This window comes from Pollicipes pollicipes, unplaced genomic scaffold, assembly GCF_011947565.3.
Source record: "Pollicipes pollicipes isolate AB1234 unplaced genomic scaffold, Ppol_2.1 Scaffold_7231;HRSCAF=8579_pilon_pilon_pilon, whole genome shotgun sequence".
Classification (NCBI taxonomy): Eukaryota; Metazoa; Arthropoda; class Thecostraca; order Pollicipedomorpha; family Pollicipedidae; genus Pollicipes; species Pollicipes pollicipes.
Genome location: NW_023597034.1, coordinates 9,353,485 through 9,364,834, shown reverse-complemented (window position 1 = coordinate 9,364,834; position 11,350 = coordinate 9,353,485). Strand labels below are relative to the sequence as shown.

The window sequence follows — 11,350 nt, the reverse complement described above, 5'->3', positions numbered from 1 at the left end:
GCGACAGTCGGCGAGCGGAGAGACAGTCGGGGAGCGGAGAGCGACAGTCGGCGAGCGGCGAGACAGTCGGCGAGCGGAGAGACAGTCGGGGAGCGGTGAGCGACAGTCGGCGAGCGGAGAGACAGTCGGGGAGCGGAGAGCGACAGTCGGCGAGCGGCGAGACAGTCGGCGAGCGGAGAGACAGTCGGGGAGCGGTGAGCGACAGTCGGCGAGCGGAGAGACAGTCGGGGAGCGGAGAGCGACAGTCGGCAAGCCAAGAGAGGCATTCGGGGAACCGAGACGCAGCCGGGGAGCAGGGAGAGATGGTCGGGGAGCAGATAAACGTCCGTGGGAGCGTTGCGACCTCTGCGCGGGGTGCAGCGCCGAAAACGTCACCAACAGTCGACACACCAGTGACGTAGCGTGAGTGATACGCACCTGACATGACCCTATCTCATAAGGCGGACGGCGAGGCGTCCACACGCGAGCATGCAGGCGACATGCCGCGGTCTGCGAGCTGCGGGGTTTTCACTGGCCCACATTTTTAATGATCGTGATGTAGGATAACTAGATTATTTGAATAGAAAGCCTGCATCATCACAGAACCTGTGTGGTTATTTTGTTGTTCCTGCTTCTCCCTGCCTGGTTATTTTGCTCTTCTTGTAGCTGTTCCTGTTACCCTAACAGTTCATTCGCCAGTAAACGAAAGAGTTTGGCTGAGACGGGGGTGGCGTCTCATGGCTTTGCGTGACAATCAGTATACCAGAATTGTTCCCATAATCAGAATTGATATGATGGAGGGGAAGGGATTTTGGCAATCAATTATGCGTATCAAGGACTGCCCACGGTCGTCGCCACACAGTGCATCTATACATTAAAGAATCCAACACTCACAGACGAGGCGCACACACGCGCTGGAGCGGACTTCGCGGTGCGTTCCATCCGCAGCAGCAGCAGCAAACTAAAATACAATGCAGACAACTGCGAGACGCTGACTCCAGCAGCTGCTGAGAGCATGGTTAACCCCGCAGTATGAACTTCTGCAGCGTCTTAACAGCCTGAGATCGCGACAGCGGAGCACGTGTTGGTAGCGGTTTGAGGATGGCGTGGTTGTAGAAAGCTCAGACTCGTTAGGACGAGGCGGACCATCTGTGGGGCAGCGACCATGAACACAAACTCGTCCACAGACCGAGTGGCGCTCAATTCGAGCTTGGATGGGCCAGAGAAGGCGCGTGCAGTGAAAGGACGCGCGTTTGGTGCGCCACCGCCGCCACGGGCTGACGGGGGCAGGGCCGACCGTGCCGGGTCACCGGCCAAGGGTCACCGGCCGGGGGTCACCGGCCAAGTGTCACCGGCCACGGGTCGCCGGCCAAGGGTCGCCGGCCAAGTGTCACCGGCCCAGGGTCACCAGGGCACCGCAGCATGTGGGACGACAGCTCTAGTCGGCGACTCGGCCAACAAAGCTCGGCGACACCACTGATGAAGCTCGAAAAAGCCGGACGTACCGAACTCTGGCAGCGTTCGCTCATCACACGGCAGGGCTTCGAGAACTCCAGCCGAGCCCCACCACGGAGCTGATCAGACGGTGAACCAAAACACTGCTTAAAAGCAGCATGACGCGCCGGAACAAAGAGCATAACACACTGAACATGTGAGATAACGCGCACCGCGATGGAAAATGAGCCGTGAGAGTGAAGACAGCCCAGACACGTTCTATCGGTGCCTCGCCAACACACGCCGGGCGCGGCTCGCCCACTCACCGGCCTCCTTCTCGTGCTCGCGCATGATCTCGACGCGCTCTTTCTTTGGTATGCGGAACACCTCCTGCAGGCCGGACCAGGACTCGAGGAGCCGAGAGGCCAGCTCGCCGATCTGACCAAAACACAGACGGCCGCAGCCGGCTCAGCCTTGGGGTCGGAGGTCACTGGGTCACGGCTGGAGTGTGACACAGGGCCACGGCTGGAGTGTGATACAGGGTCATGGCTTGAGTGTGATACAGGGCCACAGCTGGAGTGTCATACAGGGTCACGGCTAGAGTGTGATACAGGGCCACAGCTGGAGTGTCATACAGGGTCACGGCTGGAGTGTGATACAGGGCCACAGCTGGAGTGTCATACAGGGTCACGGCTGGAGTGTGATACAGGGCCACAGCTGGAGTGTGATACAGGGTCACAGCTGGAGTGTGATACAGGGTCACGGCTGGAGTGTGATACAGGGTCACAGCTGGAGTGTGATACAGGGTCACGGCTGGAGTGTGATACAGGGTCACAGCTGGAGTGTGATACAGGGTCACGGCTGGGGTGTGATACAGGGCCACAGCTGGAGTGTCATACAAGGTCACGGCTGGAGTGTGATACTGGGCCACAGCTGGAGTGTCATACAGGGTTATGGCTGGAGTGTGATACAGGGCCACAGCTGGAGTGTCATACAGGGTCACGGCTGGAGTGTGATACAGGACCACGGCTGGAGTGTGATACAGGGTCACAGCTGGAGTGTGATACAGGGTCACAGCTGGAGTGTGATACAGGGCCACAGCTGGAGTGTGATACAGGGTCACGGCTGGAGTGTGATATATGGTCAAGGCTGGAGTGTGATACAGGGTCATGGCTGGAGTGTGATACAGGGTCAGAGTGAGATTATAAGACGGGCCACGGCGACCCGCGACGGCGCGGTCACGAAGTCGCAATGACAGCAAACGGGTCTCTCTGCCGATGGATACAAATCACCACGGGTAGGCCAATACAAGGCGCCAGCTGAGACCTCTGCATGCACAGCGGCACACGGTAATGTTGCACCAAAAGGCAAGTTTAACGCACATGCTCCATCGACCACAGAGGTGCCCAGTCACTTGGCCAGTGCAGCGCCCTCTATTTCGCAGCTCCGCTGCAGCCCCGTATACAGCTTCACCTCACTCCGGCGTCGCCTCGGACCACGCGGCACGACAGGCGCTCCCCGACCCCCGCCTATTGGCCCCCTGCCAGCGCGGACAACCATCTGAGGTCCCCCGGCACCGGCATCCCCGGCGGAGACCGGAACCAGCGGTACTCTCGCGAGAGAGCTGAGCCTCAGCCCTGCGGACCCGGACGGGGCAACCGTGCCGCCGCCGCCGCCGCCGCCGGCCGCCGTGGCCGGCACGGGGCGCCGCTGACCTCGCGCGCGGCCGGGTCGTCGCCGGCGCCGGCGTCCGAGGCGTGTGGTCGCTGGGCGTGTCCGTGTCCGGGGTGCGGGGGTGTGGCCGGCTGGCCGCCAGCTCGCCCACCGCTCCACGGTGCTCAGCACACGGCTGTCCTTGAGCGTCGTCTTGTTGGGGATGGGCAGCACGGCCAGCGTCTCCAGCACCTGGCCAGGGAGAGAAGCCCGTGGCGTGATGACGCTGCACCGGGGCCACCCAAACGCGGGGCGCTACAGGCAGCAGCGAGCCCGAAGGCATCCGTTACAGGCATCGGATGGCAATCTTGTTAGTGTAGTGGCGAGCACACCAGGCGAAAAGCGGAAGGGTGGCACCACGTCAATCCCGCTTGCAAGCTCCAATACAACAATATCATTTTAAGCGACTGGTTTTAAAAACGGCGACTTCCCCGAAAGTCTACTGCCCAGATCTATGCAACAGAAACAAAATTTGAGTGCTCACCAATTCATCTGTACCTATCAAATAATCTGTCTGTGACTGGTTTAAATCAGCGCATAATATAAGTCTGTGATCAGTTTTAAGCCCACAAACACAACTATGCCTCCCCACATCCCAGACAAAACTCCTGACACGGCACATAACGCTCAGCCCTCCACCAGTCCCCATCGGCAGGACCGCCGACGCCGCCCCCGGGCGCGCGCGGCGCCGAGAGTCGGCCGGCCCGGGCGTCGAGAGCCGGCCGGCCCGGGCGTCGAGAGCCGGCCGGCCCGGGCGTCGAGAGAAGCCGGCCGGGGCCCGGGCGCCGGGAGCCGGCCGGCCCCGGTCGTCGAGAGCCGGCCGGCCGGCCCGGGCGTCGAGAGCCCGGACCGGCCCGGCCGTCGAAGAGTCGGCCGGGCCGGGCGGCGCACCTTGCGTCTGAAGCGCAGTGCCTCGGCGTCGGCCGGCCCCTGGGGCGAGGGCGCGCTGGCCATCCAGCTCCAGACCAGCCGCAGGCCGTGGTAGTCGAGGAACAGCCGCCTGGCGGGCAGGACGGCCGCTGTCAGGCCCGGCGCCCGCCACACACCGGCCGACGGCTGACCGTGAGACACCAGCCACACATCGCGCAACAATTCACTCCACGATGAAACGGTGGGTGAGTTGTACCGACCAATACGTGCAGGGCGTGAATACGAAATGCATCCTAATTTGGCGGCACGAGCATGTGTTTCCTCGAGCAGGCGACCCATTACAAACATCCCTTCATGGGGGGCCGGTAGTGTAGCGGTTAACGTGTGCGTCTGGGATCAGAGGTACTGGGTTCGATTCCTCACGGCACTCGCCCTTCCTGCCAGGGCGAGAGGCATGCGACGCCATGTAGTCCCAGCAGCTGAGTGCCGCTATATGTGGCAGAGCGAGGCCATGGGAAACTTGTTTCGTCATTTCGCAATCAGGGTATTACTTATCAAACCACGAAGGACCACAGCTGTAGCAATACATCATCACAGAACATCAGGTCCTCCACGCAGTATTACGCTGCACCAGAGTCCAGTCAACTTCCTTCGTCTGTCTGCATCACTCAGCGCCACGTCCCAGCCGTGCAGCGGCCGGCGCTGCTCGGCGTGGCCCCCCTTCCCCCCCGTGTGAGCCTTCTCCGACCGCGCGTCTCGCGCACCCGTCAGCGGGGAAGGGGGCGGCGGCGCGTGCCGGCCGGCCGGTCACCTGCAGGGCTTGATCGGCCGAGCGATCAGGTCGAGCAGCGCAGTCGCTCGGCGTCACTCTCGGCGCGCACCATCAGCCGGGAGAGCTCCAGCGTGTGCTGCTTCGACTTCAGACCGGACGCCACCAGCTTGTTGATCTCCATCTCCAGCTGCGGACAGCCGCGCCGGCCGGGCGTCAGGGTGGGGGCGCCGACGGTGCCCATCAGCCGCCGGCCGTGTGTGGTGCAGCAGCCGGGCCCAGATAACCACGGCGTGGCAGGAAATGCAGATGCAAGATATCGACAAATATGGACAGAGCTTGAACCGCATCGCAGTAAAGGTGACTCAACTGATGCCTTTCATTGCTAATCCGATCGGTCATTTCCTAAACCCTAAGCAAAACGAAGGCTTCAAAATGTTATGAACGAATCCAAAAGCATCGCTCTATATCAGACTTATCGTATGACCAACCCACTCGCCCGTCCACACACGTCACAGTCGCCGCCAGAACGAGCTTGGCGATTCGCTCAGGCCTCACGTCTCGCTTCTCAGCGTCCTTGCGCAGCTTAGCCTTCTTGGTGGGGGCCGGCGGGCGGGGGCCGGCCTCGTCCGCCGGCCCGACGGCCGCTCCGGCCTCGTCCGCCGCCTCCTCGGCCCGCTCGTCCTCGTCCTCGTCGTCGTCCTCGGCCGGCGGCTCGTCCGTCTTCTCGCCGATCCAGCCGCGGCATATGTCCGAGCCGCAGAAGCACTTCTGCGCCTCCTTGCCGTACCTGGAAGCGCAGCGGGGCGTCGGACGCGTCGCGTCGTGCGGAGGCCGAAGCGTTTCGCACGTCAGGTGGCCAAGTCGAGCGGTCCAGTGGCGGAAACTCCACACCAGGTGGAACATTGGGACTCGATATCAGGCATTTCATGACCTCCAACCGCAGAGACGCGAGCTGCAAAACGGTAGCAAACATTCCAAACGCCCCGCAAAGCCACACACAATATTGCCGTTCTCCCGCCTCCGCCGGACTGTCAGATGTCCGTCAGTTTGGAGGAGGGCGGACGCAACGCCCACCCCGCCCAAGCCTTCCACAAGAGACTCGTCTCCCGCGCGCCGCTGACCGTACCGCTGCAGCTGATAGTCGAACGTGATCTCCTCGCCGGCCGCCACCGGGCGCCGCGTGAAGAAGCCGATACGCAGCTCTCCGTTCACCGTCCACTGCAATGCGATAGCGGTTCTCGGGTCAGTCTTCGCGCCGCCACCAGGGAGCAGTCCATCGTGGTGCGACACAGCGCCGACACAGCTAGCAGGCCTGCTCAGTAACTGTGCGGCTTCTGAAGTTTCCACGCGCGTGCCCTGAGCCGGCCGGTCATGTGATGTCTGAAACCTCGGCACACACGCACCGAAGAAGCAGCATCCTGTCAAAAGTCTCATGAAAACCAGCCCCCATACGTTCGAAGGATGCTCCGATCTCCAACTGACCGTCCGCTGATGTCGAGCGAAGCTCAAAAGCGACCCGCGTCTCAAAGACATGATCCGTGCCCGGCCGCGTCACCAGGTCGGTGGTACAAGACGACCACTATGGGGATAAAATAAGGGGGTATGGGGATAATGCGCCCTTCGCAGTGAGGCCTTCATTCGACTGGCCATATCTCCTCCCCGATATCCCCCCGTCCTATCACTGACACGCCGGGCTCACGTAGGGTGCTTCTAGCGGCGCGGCAGCTTCAAACCCCGTGCGCAGCAGCGGTGCGCCGCCTCCCGACCTTAGCCTGCTCCCCCTCCTCCCCTCCCCCGCCCACCGCGCCGTCACCGCGAATCCCACGGCCCACGTCTCTGTATCCTCGCAGGCGTGTCACGTGTCAGGATTGTTGAGCGCCGGCGCCCAGCTGGCCGCTCAGTCGTCACAGCAGCCGGTGACGGCGGCTGGACGGGACGAGGCCATGGCACCGAGGCCCGGGAGTCCCGGGAGGCCCGGGAGGCCCGGGAGTCCCGAGAGCCCTGGGCGTCCTGGGAGTCCTGGGAGTTCCGGGAGCCCCGGGAGCCCCGGGAGCCCCGGGAGGCCCGAGAGGCCCGGGCGGCACCGACCGCCAGGGTCGCCGAGGGGCGGAGCGACGCTGCGCCGGCGGGTGCGCTCGGGATCGGCAGAGCCGCGAGACGACGGCGCATCAGAGGCGGGGGCCGATGTCCTGGGACCAGGGGACTGCAGCGGCGGCACTCGCCGACACCGACGCTGCCAGACGTCCAGGTGCCAGAGGTCCAGCACCAGGTGCGCCTACTGCTGGTTAACATGGCTCAGGCAAAACGCCCAACCCATGTCCGCTTTCATACCGCTGAAGCGGTGGACGGAATGCCACCACCCAACACCTTCACTCCTGTCACGAAATTTCAAACACATCTCAACGGCTTCGAAACCCGGTCGCACACCACCACAGCCTATCCCTTTCGCCGCTCCGTTCCCGCCGCACCACCACAGCCCATCCCCTCCTCTCGCCGCACCACCACCACAGTCCATCCCCTCCTCTCGCCGTACCACCACAGCCCATCCCCTCCTCTCGCCGCACCACCACAGCCCATCCCCTCCTCTCGCCGCACCACCACAGCCCATTCCCTCCTCTCGCCGCACCACCACCACAGTCCATCCCCTCCCCTCCCCGCTCCGCCTTCGCCGCACCACCACAGTCCATCCCCTCTCCCCACTCCGCTCTCGCCGCGCCACCGGCCGCGCCTACGGTACGCCGACGTCGCTCTGGGCCGCCCACCTTCTGCGTCTCGGCGTTGGGATCGCAGCTGTGGTTAATGAAGCGCGAGTCGTTGCCCTTCTCGGTGGCGTCGATGATGGCGTCGCCCTTCAGCGCCATGAAGTAGTAGTGGTGGTACTTCAGCCGGTCGTACTCGTTGGTACGTCGCCGGAATTCCTGGGAGTCCAGCACCTGGCGGCACAGGTCAGCATCATCAGCGGGCCCTGCACGCGTCCAGCAGACAAAATAAATAAGCAAAGAAACAACTGGGGTCGCCGTTTACGCGTACGACAGTGGATGGAGACGAAGACGGCCACAGGCGACGCTGAGACGCAGTGGGGATGAGCCACCCGTCGAATAATATCAGAATAATATCAGGGGGCGTACCAGTCTTTAGACGGGTATCGGTGCGCACGGCAGGCTCACGGTGGCGTGACAGCTGTCCTGTACTTGTACACACGCAGATTAGGCATACCCGAATCAAGGCAACTATCCTGCAGCGGCCCTGTTTTCCTACCTGAAATATTTTTGGTTCAATTCTTTCGGCAAGCCTGCTGCCTCTTCGTCACCACTATCAGAAAGTGCCTTCAAGATTACGTTGTAAGTACATAGGCGGAGATCTTTAAAGCAGGGAACATTTTCGTGCGATGTTGATTTTCTTCAGCGTATCTATCTTTCGTGCTATCCCACAGGGTTCCCATCCCGGGTGGACAGATTCAATGTTTCTCCAAAATCTGGCGAGTCATACCGCCAAATTGTACAAATGCCAGACAATTCTGACCCATTACAACATGAGCCGGTGAAGAAAACCACTTTGCACGTAGGTTTACTTTGATTTTGCCCATCGCACGCGAAACTAATCGCCCAGTAGATTTCACGATCATATTGGTTTTGTCTTCAATCGTATGAGAGCTCATAATACCTTATCTCGATAACAATAACGTAAGCATTCCAAACCGGCTGGCGCTTGGCGACTTAGGCTTCGGTGGGTGGGATGTGTGTCATGGGCTGTCGGTGGACACAAAGCCACGCCGCCACGCCTGCGGCGGATTTGTTCGGCCGTCTAAGCTGGGCGGCTACACTACGGCCGCCGCCACACTTGGAAGTGAAATGGTGCTGTCTGCAGCCAAGTTCGGATTCATTCACGCCTCACATTAAACAACATGTAACACCTTACGGCATACTTTGGGAAAACCAGGTGAACTTGCTAGTGCTATGAACAGTGACAACTAGTCACGCAGCTACTGAGGGTTACAATAGTGCAGTGGTTAACGCGTCCGCATTAACCATTGCACGTCTGGAATACCAGAGGTACGGGGTTCGACCCCCGGGTGCCCGCTCTTCCTGCCAGGGCGAGAGATCAGCGACGCCAATAGCCTCAGCACCTGAGCGCGTCGCATCGACGAGCCACGCAACTACCGTAGCGCTTTTTTATACCCAGAAACTTTTCCTTTGGTACTATTCCTTTACGGGGATTGGGCAGACAGAACATTTACTTCCTGAGCTGAATGCGTAAAAAATTGCGGCACACCTCTTGGGTCACTCGGCGACATTCCTCTCGCTGTGTTTCCCCCTTACTCGTGACAAGTGGCAATCTTTGCATGACGCATAAAAGCGGCTCGAGAAATGGTTTAATTGGAGTTTAGAAATGGTGTATGGGTTCCCAGCAGAATCAATTTTTATAAAGATGTGACGCTACGCATTCTCAACTCCTCGTTTGCACGGGTGTATATTTATGTCAGAGCTACAGCACAGAAAAAGTATGCAAGAGAGCCCTTGCAAATCGTCAGTCGGCCATTACCAAAAACACAGCTATTGCAAAATCGACTTTACATTCCGCGCGTTTCTCGGAAAGGTCGTTGTGGAACCACTGTAGCTGGGCACGCTAGGCTGGGCCGTGCGAGAGCCCAAAACAGCCAAGGTGTGCGATACTGAGGAGCTGAAACAGTGCCTTTTGTAATTCGCATTTCTGTTCGCAAACGGAACCAAGTAGCAAAGTATTATCAGTGAGGCATTTTCGGGCTGACTTTCGGTCCCTTCAAGACTGATCCAAAGACAGCGTTTTGCCATACTGATGGCCCAGAGACGTGCATGCAGGTGGGGTGGCTGCTTAACGTCCGTCGAAAATACCCAAGGCTGTGATGTAACATAAGAAAGCACATAAATACTGGCAACTGATGGACCTGCCGTGACGAACCGCACATCTAGGTCGGGGCCAGTGTCGACACCTCCGGGGACATTTCGCCATCCCTTCGCCAGCTACACTTCAACACCCGAAAGGCTTCACCTATATACGTCCACCCAGCCGCGCCCAAGCGCTCCCTCTCAGCCAGCAAAGGCAGCGTCGTAACGAACGGAACACGACCGGGACCGCTCCTCACCTCGCCCACGTATTCGTAAATGAAGGCGTTGTCCGGCATGTCGGTGACGGCGCGCAGGCCGTACCCCTTTAGCTCGGTCTTGAACACGTTCGTCGGGTACATCTCCTTCCTGGTGAAGCGCTTGTTGGAGCATCGGTCGCCCAGTGGACACCGCGAGCCGCTGTCAAGGACGCGGCCGTCAGTGGAGTCGGCAAGTGTACCCGGCGTGGCTGCGCGGTGGTGCGTGGCCACGCGACACCCGAGACTATCCAGGCAGCCATGACAGCGAGTTTTCAGCCAATAAAATCGGTACCCAAAGTCGGGATCTTAAAAATTAATTGCGCACGCGCTGTACACCTTACTCCGTAGATGTGTGTCATATTTTCGGTGCTTGAACGCCTTGGTCTCGCGCCTGCTGGTGGGATGCCTGCCGCCGTCTGCACACGGGGGCCTACCCTGACTTCTCGGACCCGTTGGTCAGAGGACCGCTCCACTGGCCTCGAGCGAGGTCGTGCCGGGTCACCGGACCCAAGAGTCTATATCAGAGCGGACCATGCGCGGGAACCCGCCGCCGCCGACTAAGTTAGCACTGCGTCATCCCGCAACACAATCACTCCACAGCTGCTGCCCACTCTTGGGTGAGAGTGGGTCGAAAAACAGCCTGTCAAAGTCTGGTTTGAACCAAATACCCCTGACCTATATTGGCCCGCGCACTGGTCAACCGCGCCACCGAGGTGACTCCGCTTTTGACAGCCAGCACAGAAACCACACCGTCAGCGATGTAACGCTTTAGCGCAATGCTTGCCAGAAGCTGATGCCATTTTGAAAACACTTAGCCTGCAAGCGGTAACTACCTTGGGACTGCGGTCAAAATGCATGTAACGCATCTTAATCAACGTGCACGGGCAGCTTGGCTGCACAGCCCGTATCACCTACGAACCGTATATGAAACAGCACCTCAACGATTGTAGGCAAGGATACGGGGATACCGGAATGGATGGATGCGGGAATGGATGAATGCGGGCGTGGATGGATGCGGGGATGCGGGATGGATGGATGCGGGGATGAATGGATGAGGGGATGCGGGATGGATGGATGCGGGGATGGATGGATGCAGTGATGGATGGATGGATGGATGGATGGATGCGGGGATGGATGGATGTAGGGATGGATGGATGCAGGGATGGATGGATGCGGGATGGATGGATGCCATATGGATGAGTGCGGGAATGCGGGGATGGGTGGATGCGGGAATGCGGCAATGGATGGATGAGGGGATGCGGGAATGGATGGATGCGGTATGGACGGACGCGGGAATGCGGGGATGGGTGAACGCGGGGATGCGGCAATGGATGGATGCGGGAATGCGGGGATGGATGGCTGCGGGGATGCAGGGATGCTCACCACTCGATCATGAGGAGCCGGTTCAGACAGTCCTCGCCGCAGCCCATGTCTCCTCGCTCCATCTCCTCCGGCGAGAG

General features: G+C 60.2%; 1 protein-coding gene across 1 annotated transcript in view; it reads right to left on the bottom strand.

Annotated features, from left to right (window-relative positions):
* Positions 1-3,237: 3,237 nt before the first annotated feature.
* LOC119109359 (putative histone-lysine N-methyltransferase CG1716) overlaps positions 3,238-11,350 on the bottom strand; it is a gene marked incomplete at its 3' end in the record, with an annotated part of 49,437 nt that continues 41,324 nt past the window's right edge. The window contains exons 13-14 of the mRNA XM_037232972.1: positions 4,018-4,126; positions 3,238-3,318 (exon numbers count right to left, since the gene is read on the bottom strand). Coding sequence (XP_037088867.1) covers positions 3,238-3,318; positions 4,018-4,126 — 190 coding nt within the window. The remainder of the gene's footprint in view (positions 3,319-4,017; positions 4,127-11,350) is intronic.